The 16,298-nt window shown below is 54.0% G+C and overlaps 2 protein-coding genes across 2 annotated transcripts; both read left to right on the top strand.

Annotated features, from left to right (window-relative positions):
- The first annotated feature begins 962 nt into the window (after positions 1-962).
- On the top strand, positions 963-2,371 carry LOC112872858 (heavy metal-associated isoprenylated plant protein 6-like). Its single transcript, XM_025935893.1, has 4 exons — positions 963-1,044; positions 1,151-1,276; positions 1,367-1,474; positions 1,530-2,371. Exons 1-4 carry the CDS (start codon positions 963-965, stop codon positions 2,369-2,371), a joined length of 1,158 nt encoding a protein of 385 aa, XP_025791678.1.
- A 2,386-nt stretch (positions 2,372-4,757) lies between these two features.
- LOC112877865 (heavy metal-associated isoprenylated plant protein 6) lies at positions 4,758-6,576 on the top strand. Its single transcript, XM_025942238.1, has 4 exons — positions 4,758-5,081; positions 5,192-5,526; positions 5,631-5,709; positions 5,833-6,576. Exons 1-4 carry the CDS (start codon positions 4,910-4,912, stop codon positions 6,315-6,317), a joined length of 1,071 nt encoding a protein of 356 aa, XP_025798023.1. The 5' UTR covers positions 4,758-4,909; the 3' UTR covers positions 6,318-6,576.
- Positions 6,577-16,298: the final 9,722 nt, after the last annotated feature.

Here is a 16,298-nt window from a genome sequence, read left to right as displayed (position 1 = left end):
GTACCACGCCATCAAAACAGCTAAGCAATCTTAGTTAGGGTGTTAAATATCTGGTTTGGACAAATTAAAGATGCGGTATTGACGATTTTGTTACTTTTAGTTTAGGGTGGAATTTGAAATTCAGTCAAAGTTTAAAACGTGTTTTGGGGTGTACCCTTAAACAAATTGTCTATCTACCAAGGGGTACCACTACCATAACATGGGAGGAACCCTTTTTTGGTACTTAGGCATTCAAAGTTATAACTTCTTTACCTCATAGTATTGTCTTTTGACTAAGTGTAAAAGGCTCATTACCGACCGATCTATGGTTGCTAGAAATTTATACCATTCAACGGAATATCTCCTACTATAGGTGAAATAACCAATCTAATAAGTTTACATCGTTTCTATCAAAGAAATGCAGTTGACATAGTACAAGATAGGTATTCATAATGGGGTCTTGCCTCCCAAAACTCTTGCCTAAACCCTCATTCCAAATTTAAATATGTAAGATTTCACGAGAAGCAAACATACCATCGAAGATATGGAAAACTATAAGCAAAAATATATCTCAGATGGTATGTTCGAGCAGAGATTCGATCAGGAATTACCCCTCCCACGTTAAATAATTACAGATTCGATCGAGCCTCCCAAAACTCTTGCCTAAACCCTCAGTCCAAATCGTATTTAACGCGGGAGAGGTAATTGCTGAATATTTGCAGCTTTGATCTGCTGATTGATTCTCGGTGATTCCTTTCTTTTCTGATGATGATGAAACGAAAAGGAGATAAGCTCATCAATGTTTCCACGATCCCCGCGCACGATGATCACCTCCGTGCTCCTGTATATATATAGACCTCGATCGAGAGCCAGCTTGGCCATGCACAGCACAGCACACCCGTAGAACACGCACACGCCGAGTACTAGATCGACTGGTGTCGAGCTCAGATCGACGACGAGATCGATAGAGCACCGCACCGGCAATGGCGCCTGTCATCCTCGCCATGGACGTGCACTGCGACAGCTGCGCCAAGAAGATCCGGAAAGCCATCATGAAGGTGCCTGGTACGTACGCACGCACGCTGGCTGCCGGCCGGCCTCCATGTATACGCATGCATGCGCCTGCGATCGTTTGATCTCTCCCTCATCTTTTGCTCGCGGGTGCGTGTAGGGGCGGAGAGCGTGACCGCGTCCTACGAGACCGGGCTCGTGGTGGTCGAGGGCACGGCCGACGCGGCGGCGGTCATGGCGCGCCTCCGAGCCAAGACGAAGAAGGCCGCCAGGGTCGTCAGCGACGGCGTGGAGGAGGAGGGGGAGGCGGCGGCAGCCGGCGCCAGCGGCAGCGGCAGCGTCAACGCTAATCCGCCGCCGCCTGCTGGCGCGCCAGCTGGGCCAGCTGACCCTCCAGCTCCGGCGCCGCCCATCTTCCTGGAGATGGACCTCCACTGCAGGTCCTGCGCCGAGAAGGTCGAGCAGCGCGTCATGGAGATCCCAGGTACGCGCCCGCGATAGGCACGATAGGGCCGTACCGTTTTTTCACGTGTGCTTAGATTGTTCACCTTTCTCATCTGCTTGGAACCTAACGCCGCACGTCCTGTGCGCGCGCGTTCGACGTCCGTGCGTGCGTACAGGCGTGGACGCGGTCACGACGGACGTGCCGGGGCGCCGGGTGGAGGTAACCGGGACGGTGGACGCCTCGGCGGTGGCGACGAGCCTCGAGGTCACGACGAGGAGGCCCGTCAGGGTCGTCAGCGACCCCCGGAGCGCGGGAGACGTGCCGGAAGGGTATGACCACGAGCAGCGGAAGGCGGCCGCGGCGCGAGCGGCGGCGGAGCAGATCACGCAGGAGATGTACGGGGCGACTGCGCACGCGGAGCCGCAGGAGGCGACGGCGGCCGACGACGCCAGCAACCACTCGACGGTGCCGCCGTCAGCGGCGCGTCCAGCCGGTGGGCGCCGGCGGGGACGACGCGCCTCTCAGCGAGCTCCATCTCCACCCGTCCAGCAACCGCCAAGCAGTGGCATGCCTCCGTCTCCGCCCGCGTCGTCGTCGTACGGTGCCCCTCCGCCGGAGGCCGGCTGCTACCACTACCCGGCACAACCGGAGGGTGTTTACGGCGACCAACACTGGGCGGCGCCCGCCCCACCGTCGGGGGACTTCTATATGCCTCAAGGAGGTGAATGTTACGGACAGCAGTGGCCGAAGTACGCACCGCCGGCGGGCGCCTTCTATCCGCATCAAGGAGGAGAATGTTTCGGACAGCAGTGGCCGGCGTACCCACCGCCGGAGCCCGAGCCGGAGGGCTACTACCCATACGGCCGCCAGCCGGAGGGCTACTATCCATACGGCGGCCAGCCGGACGAGAATCCTGGCGGTTGCTCCATCCAGTGATGAACTGATGACTGAGGCCGGGGCAAGGAGAAGCTAAATGCACATCATGCCATAGCCATCTAATGTAATAACGATAAAGCCCAAAATAACGTACAACAACGGGCACAAATAAATAAATTAAACAATGTGCCCATATGTCTGTACGACCAAGAAGCATACTGCAAAGTGTGTAATGGCAAGTATGTAACACGCTTGACTTTCATCTATAAAAAAAAACATGAGCATCCTGAATTTCTTTTCAGTGGGAATTTTGTGCATTTATTTTCTACATCGCACCTTTTTCCCTAAGCAGCTTCTACGTTCTGACTTCTGCAGCACGGTGTAAACCTGTCTTTTGTTTTCTAATCCCATCTAATCAGCGACACTGCTAGGAGGTTCAGAGGTTGGAATGCGATGATGAAAACTGGATTCTCAAGGCCCATCTTAACCTTGGAATATGTTATTAGAAACTAGAAAGCAAAATGATTTATATCACGAGGCGTAATTGAAGTTAAAGCTTCTATGGAGTACATACCTTATAATTGCTTTACGACAAGGAATATTCACATGCAGGTGGCTGTTTACTTATTAGAATCAAAGAAGTCAAGACAACTTGTTGTAATGGAGGATGCAAATATGCTGTACATACGGCTCCGTCCCATAAAGAATGCAAACAACGTAGAATCTGAAACCTGTCCCACGAAGAAACGAAGAATGGAATTTCAGCTTTTGAGTTAGCTTAGGATAATTAAAAAATTTCATGCACAGCTAATTGCGCCTAATTATTGCTTGCCCTATTTCCATTAGACTTTTGCATGCACAGTTAATTATAGCATTTTCTTTTACCACTAATTTATCCTAAAATTCATATTACTTTTTTAGGGGCGCGGTTCACCGGATATGGTTTGCCTTAGAATTATGGTAGGATATGAACGATATGGAGTGGCAAAAGGCATCACAAGTGAAGTGATAGAACATCAGTGGCGCCGGCACTGACGAGGACACGGACTTAGGGTGTGCCTGGTTGGCTATCAAAACGTTGGCATGCCAAATCATGGGTATGCCAATATTTTTTTATCAAAACCTTAACAACTTTAGAGTAGATGGGCTATTTTTTAGATTCTAATCAAATAAGTGCCAAAATTTTAGACTTGTCTATATTTTGGCTGGGCAGATTTTGGTACTCAACCGATCAAGCTCTCAAATACTCGATGCGCACAGTCCGGGCAGCCGTGCAGGTCAAATGTATCAGAAAATCTCCTCTGGTTTCCGGTGCATGGGCTGGCTCTACACCCACACCGCCGATTGGATTTGAGTTCTGGGCCCAAAGTGCAAAGCCACCAAACGAATGGTCATTAAATTGCTAGGCCTACTGGGCCACATCCTTCCTATTAAGCATAAATAAAATTCCGTAGCCCCTGACACCGAATGGAATGATCACGCCGAGCAAACCCATGTGGAGTCAAAGCAGCAGACGAGCCCACATGTCAGGCCGCGAGGCCCAGCCCGTGGCATCCGGAGAGGGGCCAGGCCGCTGACGCCGGCCGTTGCCCCGGAACCTCCGCTGGGCCCGTCCCCGGCTGTCGCGCGGGGAATCCGCGGGCGAGCGCCAACCGACGTTTGAAAACGCCTCGGGCGGCTCGAATCATCCGCCGGGCCGCGCGGGCCGTACGTATCCAGCGCGGTGGTACACACGTGGGTGCCGTACCGCGCCGGTGGCCTCCCTGGTTCCACTCCACGCGCGCGGCGGCGTCCCGGTCACGCCTCGCGCGGAGGAAAATCGAACACCGGCGGGCCACCACCGTGCAGTGCGAAACGTTCGTGGCCGCTGCCACGGGCGACATGGCAACCGACGAGCAACGAGCTTGCACGAACCAGGAGTAGTCGAGTAGAGAGTGCAACCAGGTGCACAGTCGCGCAGACGGCAGCGTGAGCCTACAGATGGCAGGTGTCACATTCTACTCGTTCGGTGCCACCATTAGCCTTGCCCTTGCTCGCAATCTGTAGTAATCTTGGGAAGAGAATCAAATCAAAACAGCTGCTGCTTTCACTTGCAGACGAAAACCGTTACTACCAGAGAGCTTTACCCCAATGACTCCTGCAAAATCCTGCCAAATCCACGACCAAAAAGGACTTCAATTCCACATTCCCATCCGTGGAACCGAACCAGGGCCCAAGGAAGCAGCCAGGAAAGCAGCGGTAAGCGGCACGCTTTGACGGCGGCGCACGCACACGTACGCCCACGTCCACAGCCGGTCCGCGGTCAGCAGCTTCGCGCAGCATTCTTCCAATCCATCGCCTCCCGGGTCCGACCCGCTCAGCACCGCAGCCGCATGCCGCAGCAACCGCACTTCTTCCCCTCCGCCATCACTGCGCCCACCCACCCCCGCGGCCCCGCCCGCAGTGCGCCACCCTCCCGGCTATTTAACGCCGCCCCTACCCGGCACTCGCTCCCCTCCGTCGCAAAACCCCCCACCCTGCCAGCATCCCACCTCGGACCCCGCGCCCTCGGTAACCACCGCACAGGCAAGGCTCGACGCCAGCCAGGCAGGCAGCACCATGGGAGAGGAGAAGAAGGCCGCCGCCAAGGACGGCGCCGCCGGCGGCGACAAGAAGAAGGAGAAGGACGCCGGGGCCGCGCCGGCGGGGCCGCAGCCCATCGTGCTCAAGGTCGACTTGCATTGCGCCGGATGCGCCGGCAAGGTCCGCAAGGCCATCAAGCGCGCCCCAGGTGCGTGTGCCGCTCGAGATCGTCGCGGGTTGCCGTTGTCCTCTTGCGGCGTTGGGTTTCGTTTCTGACCGTCTGTTTGTTTGTTCCGTGGCGGCGGTGTGTGCGTGCAGGTGTGGAATCCGTGACGGCGGACATGGCGGCGGGCAAGGTGGTCGTCACCGGCCCCGCGGACGCGACGGAGCTCAAGGAGCGCATCGAGGCCAGGGCCAAGAAGCCCGTGCAGATCGTCTCCGCCGGCGCCGGCCCGCCCAAGAAGGACAAGGACAAGGAGAAGAAGGCGGACGGCGGCGGCGAGAAGAAGCCGGACAAGGAGAAGGGCGGCGGCGGCGGCGGAGACAAGAAGGCCGACAAGGAGAAAGCCGGCGGAGGCGGCGAGAAGAAGGCCGAGAAAGACAAGGGCGGCGACAAGCCAAAGGAGGAGAAGAAGGCCAAGGAACCCAAGGAGGTCAGTTACTTGCCGATGATTCCAATCCGGTGCCGCTGCTGCATGCTCTCGTCAGCCTCTGAAGTCTGCAACTGAAATTACTCTGCTTTTTTTTTGTCCCCCAGGAGACGGTGACGCTCAAGATCCGGCTGCACTGCGACGGCTGCATCGACCGCATCAAACGCCGCATCTACAAGATCAAAGGTGCGGTTTTCCTTCGTTTTCGCCCGCGGATTCCCCGCACGAACCGTCAAAAAAAAAGGCTGCGAGCTTCTTTTTCGTCCAGATCGAACATTTGAATTGACTGTTTCCGTCCGTTGGTTCCAGGTGTGAAGGATGTGGCGATCGACGCCGGCAAGGACCTGGTGAAGGTGACCGGCACCATGGACGCCGCCGCGCTGCCGGGCTACCTCAGGGACAAGCTCAGCCGGACCGTGGACGTCGTCGCGCCCGCCAAGAAGGACGGCGGCGGCGGCGACAAGAAGGACAAGGGCGACGGCGGCGACAAGAAGAAGGACGGCGGCGAGGAGAAGAAGGACAAGCCCGCCGGCGCCGCCTCCGCGTCGGTGGCGCCGATGCCCATGGCCGACGCCGGCATGTACCAGATGCCGCCGCACTACGGGTACGCGCCGTACCCCCCGGCCCCCGGCGGCTACTACGGCGCCGCCCCGGCACCCCACCCCGCCGGCTTTTACCACCCCAGCGCCGGCGGCCAGTACCCGCCCCCGCCCGCCTACCCGTACGGCGCCTCCCACCTCCACGCGCCCCAGATGTTCAGCGACGAGAACCCCAACGCCTGCTCCGTCATGTGAGCCTCGCCCGCCGGCCGCCGGCGCCGCCCCCCGTCGAACTCCGCTGTGTCATACCAGAAGCTATGGCTTGGGTTTTTCTAGCAGCTTAGTTAATCATCAGTTAGCTAGTAGTTTAATCGGTGCCCCCGAGTTCCAGTACCAGCAGTCTTCTAGCAGGCCTGTAAATGACAGCAGCGACTCTCGCCATGGTGTGTGTAATGCAGCATCATGTATAATCCGCCCGCCACCGATGAAAATTTTGCCCTTCTGCCACCGCTAATCGCCATTACCGCGTCGTCGCTGGTGGAGTGGTGGTGCTCGGTTAACGGCTGAGCGCGATGGTGCCGCGTCGCCGTCGCCGGTGAGGTCATCGACGCCGACGGGTCCCCCGTCTTTTCGCCCGCTGGGAGGGTTCCAGACGCTCGCCTTGGCGCTGCGTCGGCGTGGGGAGCGTCAGGTTAACGGTTCTCTAACCCAGACGGTTAAGTCAAAAAGGTCGGGTCACTAGCGTTAATGCCGTGTTTCTGCTTGTGCACGGTAGTGTGTTCGTTGTCTTGTGGCTCTGGCGCAACTGAAGCATTTCGCTAACCCTAGTTTAGTGCTAATCGTTCGTCATTTCCCTACGGGAAAAGTGAGATCTTTCTTGTCAGATAATTCGCGTCCTCTCTTGTTCTCGACGGAGTTCTCTAGGGGGTTTAAGCTCCGGCGACGGCCGGACAGGGACGGCGGCCGCGGTTTTCCCTCGATCCGACGTGGGTGCGCAGGAGCAGCCCTGGAATATTTTGGTGTTTCTAGGGGGTTTCTTTATCAGTGTGGGTGGGTCAGGGTGCTTTTCTAATTTCCTATGTGCTGCTGCTGCGTTGCGGCTGCGAGCATGCGAGGCGAACTTGTCCTTCGGAGACTTCCAAAACGGAGCACTCGCTCGCCCGGTAGTTGATTGCCGGAGACGGCTATGCTGGGCGCGCGGCGAGCGTGCGTGTCAAGTGGTCTACCTCTGGCGCGGACGTTTTGGCAACGGATGGTTAATTAATTAAATGCGTCACTCTCTTATCCTAGCTAGTTGGTTGATAAGGATGTTAATGTGCCTGGAACACTGGTTCACACAATTTTTGGTCCATAATCCCACCACGGATGGGTAAAGAAAACTTGATTGTTCTTCCTGCTGAAACGGCTCTCTTTCACACCTTGTTTCATCCCTAGGCGGTTAGGCCCTAACTTGCTACCATTCGTCCTCTCACGCGAGGGAGACGTACGTCTCTCTGGTGTTTTATATTATCAAGAGTATGCTACAGCTCGAACTCAGGCTTCTAGCCTGTAGCATCATACAGAGTACTGTGTGCCGCAACTCGAACTCAGGGTTGACTAATTGAATCGATTTTTTTAACGGGCTTGGCGTACTGTTACGCCGTGAGGGCGTTGGCAATCATACGCCGCATAGTCTACATTGCGTGCCACAAAGAGATATAGCTAGTGTCTACTCAGCTACCATCGAAAGGATGTCAAGAACAAGGGCGATCATACTGCCTGCGTCAAGTCAATTCTATTGGTGATCTACGTATGGTCATCGACAGGGGTGGTAAAAGGTTTTAAATTTTAGCCTGGATAAATTATTTTTAAAGAAATAAAATTATTTAGAAAAAAAATTTACCAATCGATGTTTTCTCAACTATCAATAACATATTGCAATTACCTTAACTTTTTAATTCTGGCAATGATAATAAATAATTATACATTTCCGTCAAAGGATAAACAACTATATACCTTATTCGTGAGCTATAAGAAAGATTTGTACCGATATATGCGCGCAGTTTACAATGTTTTGAGCAAAACTTGCACTTTTTCATAAAACTTATATCAAATTACAGTTAAAAAAATAAATTTATCGATTAATTTTTTGACTACTTCTTTTGAGAAAAGAAATAGTATCCAACCTCTGCGATCACACGCAACAATATTAATATTTTCTTAACTACGCACAACATATCTTCTATTGCCCTATCACCTTAATTATTCGCTGTAATGGGGATAGCTTTGATTTGGTGGGCTTAGCTCTGAAACCCTAAGCTCTCTCCTGTAGGTCGACAGTTCATAATGACTTATATTTGGAACATAGTACGTACTCCCTAGAGTCTAAAAAGACACATATATTTGGTTCGAGGGATCCTATCAAATCCGCTGCCGTTAGCTGCTGCCTCTCTCTTTTTTTTTTCGCCCCTGCATATGCTATTAAGCAAGCGGATGATTGGCTCCAATGGAGCGCGGGTGACGAGCCGCCTGTCGATCTTTATCTCTTGTTGCTATCAGCAACTCGGCCAAACCTACGATCACCACGGATCATCATCGGCGCGATCAGCGTCGCGGAGAGGCGTACCAAAATTCCCAGCCCCATGATTGCATTGTCACCTTGCACGCAAATTAAACTCCGTCGTCTCATCATCTACCTAATAAACCAAGTAAACAACCATGACAACACTCGATCTTGTCCCGGGCGGGCGATCCCGATTGGACGACGCGAATGATAATCCATTTCGCTAATAAGAGTTTGTTTGGATCCTGAACCCTAAAATCTAACCCATTCGTATCGGATATTTGGATGCTAATTAGGAAATTAAATGTGAACTAACTATTGTAGAAATAAATACCTGTAGTACCACATCCTCAAATTGTAGACCACTTAGGCTTCGGTAGCCTGTAAAGCGTTCTGTACTTTATATATAGAGGAAGATTCCGTTCTCTATTGCTCCAGCAGCGTTCTCTAAATAGTCCTTTAAAATAGAGAACGCTACAGGTTTCCTCTATATATAGAGATTCTCTCTCCTCTTCTCTATTTTTTCTTTACGTTTCAAACACTGAATTAAATAAAAATAAAATATGTCCATAGCGTTTGAGGTATGATAAATACGTACGTACAAAAATTTGGAACAAAATACGTTTCTAATATAGGGTTTAATGTATAGATAACGAGATTTAGAGAACGTTGTTGGAGAGAAATGAGATATAGAGGAGAGAATTTTGTAGAAAATTCTGTAAATGAAGGATGTAGAGGATGAGATTTGGAGGATATCGCTGGAGACAGCCTACATATAGATTCGCGTGGGACTATGCAATTAATTTTGTTATTAACCCCGCTGGGCTGGCTGACCGGCCGTACGCCGAGCGTGACGTGGCGCGTCCTACCTGCCGTCGCCCGGCCCGGCCGCTGCGCGCGGGCGCGTGCCTGCCGGCAGCCGCGATCCAGCTGGCTTCCGGCCGATTATTCAACTGGCTTTTGTTCTTGTTCCGGCGCGACATCACGCCGGGAGATGCCTGGCCGCAATAATTAACTAATCCATCGGCTAATCATAACAAGCCGGAAACAAACGTTCTCTCCGTGCTGCGCGCCTGCGCCCCGTGCCTCGCCATAATCAAATCAGAGGATCAAATCAACGTGCCACCCCGTGTCCGTCCTGGGGATGATGAGATGAGATGAGACGGCACCTCACGCTACAGTCATGCGTTATTCAAACGTGTCAGGTTTGGTCCGCCCCGGGCCTGTCAGGCTGTTGTGCACGCATGGGCGCTTCCGCGTGTCCTGATCCTGGCTGATGAACTGTCAGGCGAAGCCAGGACGAGCGCGAGGAACGTAGCGGCCTCGCGGGAGCGGGGCAGATTCCTTGGATGAGCGCGCGAAGGGGGCTGTCAGAGTGTCAGCCTGCGAGGCCGCGAGAGACGAGCGGAAAGACGCTGGGCGCAAGTTCCAACCGCGAACCACCCGTTTTGGCTGCGGGGCGCGTGACGCGGGCGACGTCGCCGCCGCGCTCTGCGCCCGCACGGCGGCGTGCACCGGCCGGAGCGCACCGCGGCGAGGGAGGGACCGCTCTCGCCCTCGCCTGCCTCGGCCTCCGCACTGCGAGATCACACCTCGTAAACGCCGCACCTGCGTCTTCCCGCAATTCTACAGACTACAGCTGCTGAAACCCTGCGAGTTCGCAAATGCTGCATGCCTGCGTCGACGCGGCGGACGCAGGCGGAAACTTTCGCCTAAAGGAGGAGGGGACGAAACGAAAGGCGGCCATCCTTTGCGCGAAAACACTGCTCGCTGGCTCCCTTTTCTTTTCGAAATCCTGCCGGCTTTTCTTCACTCACTCCTCACCTACTGACCTGACCTGCACCACCGCTGCCCAAAAGCCAAATGCATCAATGCACGGCGCGGCACGGGACCGCTGCGGCTGCCACTGACCGGCCGGGGGGAGGGAAGGGAATCTGGCGGCCCGGACACGGAGGAAGCAGACGGCGCAGCTTCCATCCCGCGCCCGCCGATCATTGCTACTCATCATGCGGAACGCGACGCCGGGGCAGCGCCGCCCGCGTCGTACAGCGCCCAGTGCGTGCGGGCATGCCGCTGCGCTACCACGGCCACGGCACTCTACTAGTCTACTGTGATCTCCGCGTCTCCTTTCTGCTCACATGCCCGTCCTGGCTCGTCTCCGGCGCCGCTTTAGTTGTTGCCACTTCGAGGAAAGGAAACCCCGGCCAGGTGAGACGAGACGAGCCAGGGGCATGGGGACAACCGGATCGGCCTTTCCAATTTCCCATCTTTGTTGCCTCTGCTGGTACTCTGGCCGCGCGCCGGTCCGGGAAGGACTGCGAGTGAATGTGCTCCTCCCCTTCCCCTCCGTGCGTAGTTGTAGGTGTAGCTGATGAGAGAATCTGGGATGTGAGGAAGAGAAGAGGGGCAATGCATGTGCCGGCCCTGAGCTGCCATGCCGCCGTCCCTCTCCTTTCCTCTCCTCCTCCTCAGAGAGAGGGAGAGAGAGGGACCTGGCCTGAGCGCCCCTTTTCGCTCGGCACTGTGCAGGTGCAGGGGTTCGGTCACGGCTTTCAATTCGGGCCATATGCGCCTGTCGCGGCGGTGGTCAGGGCGCTCGCCACCGGAATGATGGCAGCAGCGGGCTGCCTGGACGCCTGATCACTTGGTCAGCCAGGCAGTGATTCTCCTATGTGTGCATTGCCAGGATGAGCAGCCACTAGATCTTCGCATCTTTAATGCGTCAACCAGACCCAACGCTCTCAATGAACCAGGTGCGCGCATAAGAAAAATACGCGCTGGATGTACGAAACGTCCGTCATCAGTGTGACTTTTTATAAAAAGGAAATGTTACGAAGCAGCTTTCTCGTGGAAATGAAATGGTGATTATCTCCTGTGATGGTCGAGATGATGACTCTCAGTGGGTGGAGCGAGTAGGAACGAAGCAGCGATGCTGGAGTTGTTGGGTAAGATGGCGGGGCGGCGGGTGGCGCTGATTTTTAATCAAATGTTTGAATGCTAATTAGAAGAACTAAATATAAGCTAACTATAGAAATAATTGCACAAATAAAGATTAATTCACGAGATAAATCTATTAAGTCTAATTAATCAATCATTAGCATATGTTTACTACAGCACAACATGATCGAATCATGGACTATTCATTCAACCTACGCACGTTGCTCAAAGGGCATGTGATTTGCCTTTTTGTAGTGTACCACGCATGTAGTAGGTTGCGCAACCAACGATGGGTGGCTTCTTTTGGACGCCAGTTAAAAAAGGTCCATGCGGTAAACTGGTAATCAACTGTACTTCTTTTTTCTGGGGTGGTAAAAAACGGAGTACCTTTATTAAGCTGAGGCCTCCTCCAGCGGCACTCGCGAAGTCGCCGGCTTACATGGTGGAGAGAGAACGAGTACAGTGCGGAGTTGATGATTTCAGAGTTTCGATCCCTATGCGCTGAGAGAGAGAGAGAGAGTTGCGTCGGGCAGCGTTCGAGATAAGTGATCTTAGGGTGTGTTCGTTTCCGGGTACCTAAACTTTAGAGGGGTCACATCAAAGAGAATCTTATCATTTAGAAGTATTAAATAAAGTCTAATTACAAAACTAATTGCAGAACCCTAGTGCTAATTCGCGAGACGAATCTAATGAGGTATATTAGTCCATGATTAGCGAATAATTACTGTAGCATCACTGTGTCAAATTATGGATTAATTAGGCTCATTAAATTTGTCTCGCGAATTAGCACCTAGCTGTGCAAAAAGTTTTATAAACAGATTTTATTTAATACTTCTAAATAGTAAGATTCTCTTTGATGTGATGGGTCTAAAGTTTAGATAGCAGGAAACGAACAGACCCTTAGGCGCGCTAGTGCTTGCTCTTTTTGCGTTCTCTCTGCTCCACATTGGAGCCCCCGCTAGCTCTAAGCTAGACCGTTGGAGGAGGCCTGACGGGGGAAAAAAATCAGGCCTTGTGGTGCTGTACATGCGTACGAGCAGCTTCATGCGTCGAAAAGGGGCAATGGTACATGTGTGCATGTACCATGTACCACACCCGCATCGGTCAAGTACGTACTGTGGCAGCTTACCAGACGGCTGTGTACGTACCCGATGCCTACCTACGCCATCACACCGACGGCGTCGACGATCAGGATAAACCCGCCCGCTCTAAAGGATCTGGCATGGCTCTAAAGGGCCTTTGTGCTACGGGGCTCCGGACATGCTCTCGCGGGGAAAGCGACGAGAGGCCAGGGACCGAGCGCAACGGCTGCGCCCGGAAGGACCCTCCCGAGAAGCCAACAAGCGCAAACCTGCCTGACGCAGTGACGCTCCTGCTAGTGCTAGCAATCATCGAACGCAGCGATGCACCACCGACGGGTACCGTACGTGGACGAGCCGACGAGCCGTGGTTGCGGCGTCGCGCTCCAACGGCGGCGAGCGAGCCTGCCGCGGCGAACGGGCACGGCAACTCCGATCCTTATTAGCGCGTCGTTGTCCGGCCCCGCGCGCGGCCTCTGCTCCGTGCAGGTGCGCTGGGCGACGCGGGGAGGGGGCGCGGGTGCGCCGTCGGTGTCCGGCTTAACCGGTGGGATCGGATCGATGGATACGCTAGCGGCACGACAACAGGAGATGCTCTGCTCCTGCTCTCGGGAGCATCGGCCAGCGGCGATTTTGGTTGCTAGTAGATGGCATGCACTCGAGCGTTTGCTTCGAAGGAAGAACGGCCTCTGGGTGTTGAGGCACGTACTTGCTAGTACTGGTGTAGCCTGCTGCCTGCACCGGATCGTCCCTGACGATTACCGTCGACTACGACTCCAAGCTTCTTCAGAGATACAGTAGTAGATGTTGCCTGAGGCCCCGACGAACGTTCAATGTGGGCATGCATTTTCCACCCAAAAGCACGTGCATGCATGCTTGCAAATGGAAGTGCATCGCAATCTTTCAAAGAAAAGAAGCGACCCTTTCGCAGCCTGGTCCGACTTCCTAGCCTCATCCATCTACACTGCGTTTCTCGATTATTTTTTTTTTGAATTCCAAGCGGAGAAAGGACAGAGCCACGTTTCTTTCTTCCAATACAAGCTTGGAGGTGGGAGCCTGTCCGGCGTTCGCGGTCTATGCGCTGATTCACTGACCGCTCATAAGATCCGGCCTCGTGGGACTGGATACATAGTATATATATTTTAAGATTTAGGATGAGACATGGTCCACATACTGCACCAGTTGTTACTAGCACAGAAGTAGAATTAGTTGGAACAGAATCAAACTATGCGAGTAGCACTCGGGTATAGGACTCATAGACTCGTATTTGGTTAGAACTTTCATATAACCCTATCATCCCAGACTATATAAGAACGGATAGAACCCCCTCTAAAGATTATACCATCTAAAGCAATACAAACCACCACACATAACGTAGTGAATTACGCTCTCGGCAGTCCGAACCTGTCTAAAATTTCGTGTTTCTTGTTCCGAATCTCAGCGACACCCTACCTACAATTTACCACCTCAGGGTATCCCTCGATGAATTTGAAGCGAGGATTCGAAGGTTAAACACCAACACCGGTCGAAACCGTGGTTGCGGCGCGTGCACGGCGTCAGGGGACTTAACGGTTTCTTGTATGCATGCGGGTTCGTTCGCTGGGTGTCGAGGGGACGGACGGACGCGAGCCGGCGAGCGGGTGCGCCGTCGGCGTCCGTGGATCGGGCGAGCCGCGGCCGGTTGGTGGGATCGCGAGCACTGCTGCGCCAGCGACAGGAGAAGAGATGCTGCTCCAACGGCCGGTGCCGCTGCGCTGAAAGGAAGAAGGGATCCCGTTGCATCGCCATCCATTGGGCCAGATCACCAGAGCACTTCGCTCACCGAACGTCTCGAGCTGATGACATGATCGTTCGTCTCCTGATGACAGTGCGGCACCGTTTGATGATTTAGTGCACGGGGTGCAGTGGCGGAGCGTGACAGGATACCAGGATCAGTCGGCAAAGTATTTCACGGATTCCATTAGTTGAGTTACTTTCCACATCTCTAGCAGATCCAATAGAAGAAAGATGGGTGTGAGATATGCATGCAGCCATGCAAAATTAGCATACATACAACACATATATGCTAAACTCTTCGGAAATTTGTAATTGGCAGGGGGGCCGGAGCTCAGTATGACCCTAAGAGGGCTCCGCCCATACGGGGTGGAGGCGAGGTAGCCACCAGCTAGATAGCCAGAGAATAGGCGAGTGTCCATGCGCATGACGATGTCTCTCTCCCCACGTCGCTCCCGTCGGAGCGACAGCGCTGCCGCCGCTAGCCCCTCCCACTCCGCGTTCTTCTCCTCGCCGCCGCCGGAGTGGCCCGCACGGAAGATCGGGCGGCCACCGGGAGGGCGGTGGCAAGACCTCTCTAGTCTCCACGACGAAACACATCTTCTGGAGGGGACGGTCTGGCTCCCGACATCTCAGGCAACGGGCAAGTCGAGGCTGCCTAGCTCCGCAGCCAATGAGACCGGATCCGGCGGAGAGGCCCTCAGAGAGCCCATGGTGGTGGCCAGCGGCTACGGCCCGGTGGCTGCGGCTTGGGAAGGAGGCGGTGCGGTGGCCTGGGTCGGCGCGAGGATTCGTCCAGCTCGCGTTCGCCTGCCATCGTACCCTCGGCCCATACTTCATCGGATCCGCTTTCCCCTCCCTCAGATCTCTCCTGGGTAGGGGATGGTACTGTCAGGCTGGTCGCCCCTGCTGCTCCGAGGGTTGTGGCCGCCAGGTTTGGTCGCTTCTGCACCGAGCTGTGGCCATACGCTGCCTTGCTGGTCCACCAGCGTCGCATCTGCCCTCTATCGAGCTGGTTCTTCTCAGGCATGCGGTGGCCGTCTACTTCTCAGATCGTAGCTGGAGGCGTACACATCACCGCGGGCACCGGGCTACTCTCCAGTTTGGCACCGCCGCCATTTCTATCAACCCCGATAGTAGTATCACCATCGCTTCTTGTTGGGACGGTGGTGCTGCCGGGTAGGTGTTCCGGATGAAAGTCCTTCTCGCCATTGAGTCGGTGTCGACAACGGTGGCGCTTTTTAGTGTCGTTTCCCTCTGAGACGTTGTCATGGTGTTGCCTGCAACCGTCGTCGATTTTTTGGATGAAAATCTAATTCTGGCTTGTCGGATGAGGCGGCGACGGCGTCTTCGATGTCGTTCTCTTTTTGAAGCGTCCCCTTGGAGATCTTTAGGTTTGATGATGTTGTTTCAACGGGCACCATATGATTCGGACATCAAGTTTCTAAGAAAACAACAGATGTGATAGTTTGGTGCTGCGTAAGGATTTTGAAAGGATGATACGAGAGCAAAGGAGAAAATTGAAGCTTAGTCTTCAAGTTTTTTTCCTTTTGTTTTAGAGTGTTCTTTCTTGTATTTTGGTATTCTCATTTGAGGTATAGAGACTCTAAGAACTCTGCTACCTTCGCTGTATATATCCACAGGATGGACATAGAGGCCGTTAATCCCTTATCTAAAAAAACGTCACGCAAATCCATCGCTTCTTGGCCCATCTTTTGGCTAAATCGAGCTAAAAGGGCCTTTTGTTAGTGGGGACGTGGGCGTGCGGTTTCCAGGCTCACCAGATCGTCTTGGATTTCAGGGGGCCTGGAAGCTTATCAAGTTTTGAAGCAGCCTACAGATGTTGAGTCCTGGAAAGAAGAGGAAAAAGAAAAAGAAACGAAAAGGAAAAAAAGGTTGGCACTG

This window comes from Panicum hallii, chromosome 9 (genome assembly GCF_002211085.1).
Source record: "Panicum hallii strain FIL2 chromosome 9, PHallii_v3.1, whole genome shotgun sequence".
Lineage (NCBI taxonomy): Eukaryota > Viridiplantae > Streptophyta > Magnoliopsida > Poales > Poaceae > Panicum > Panicum hallii.
The sequence above is the reverse complement of the archived record's forward strand: the minus strand, read 5'-3'. Positions and strand labels throughout refer to the sequence as shown.

What these genes read in the sequence shown, in the direction of transcription:
- LOC112877865 (XM_025942238.1), top strand. Translation starts at nt 4,910, where the DNA reads ATGGGAGAGGAGAAGAAGGCCGCCGCCAAGGACGGCGCCGCCGGCGGC. An exon ending in GGCCATCAAGCGCGCCCCAG is followed by an intron (nt 5,082 to 5,191) that starts GTGCGTGTGCCG and finishes GTGTGCGTGCAG; the next exon opens with GTGTGGAATCCGTGACGGCG. An exon ending in CCGCATCTACAAGATCAAAG is followed by an intron (nt 5,710 to 5,832) that starts GTGCGGTTTTCC and finishes CGTTGGTTCCAG; the next exon opens with GTGTGAAGGATGTGGCGATC.
- LOC112872858 (XM_025935893.1), top strand. Translation starts at nt 963, where the DNA reads ATGGCGCCTGTCATCCTCGCCATGGACGTGCACTGCGACAGCTGCGCC. An exon ending in CGCCAGGGTCGTCAGCGACG is followed by an intron (nt 1,277 to 1,366) that starts GCGTGGAGGAGG and finishes CTGGCGCGCCAG; the next exon opens with CTGGGCCAGCTGACCCTCCA. An exon ending in GCGCGTCATGGAGATCCCAG is followed by an intron (nt 1,475 to 1,529) that starts GTACGCGCCCGC and finishes ACGTGTGCTTAG; the next exon opens with ATTGTTCACCTTTCTCATCT.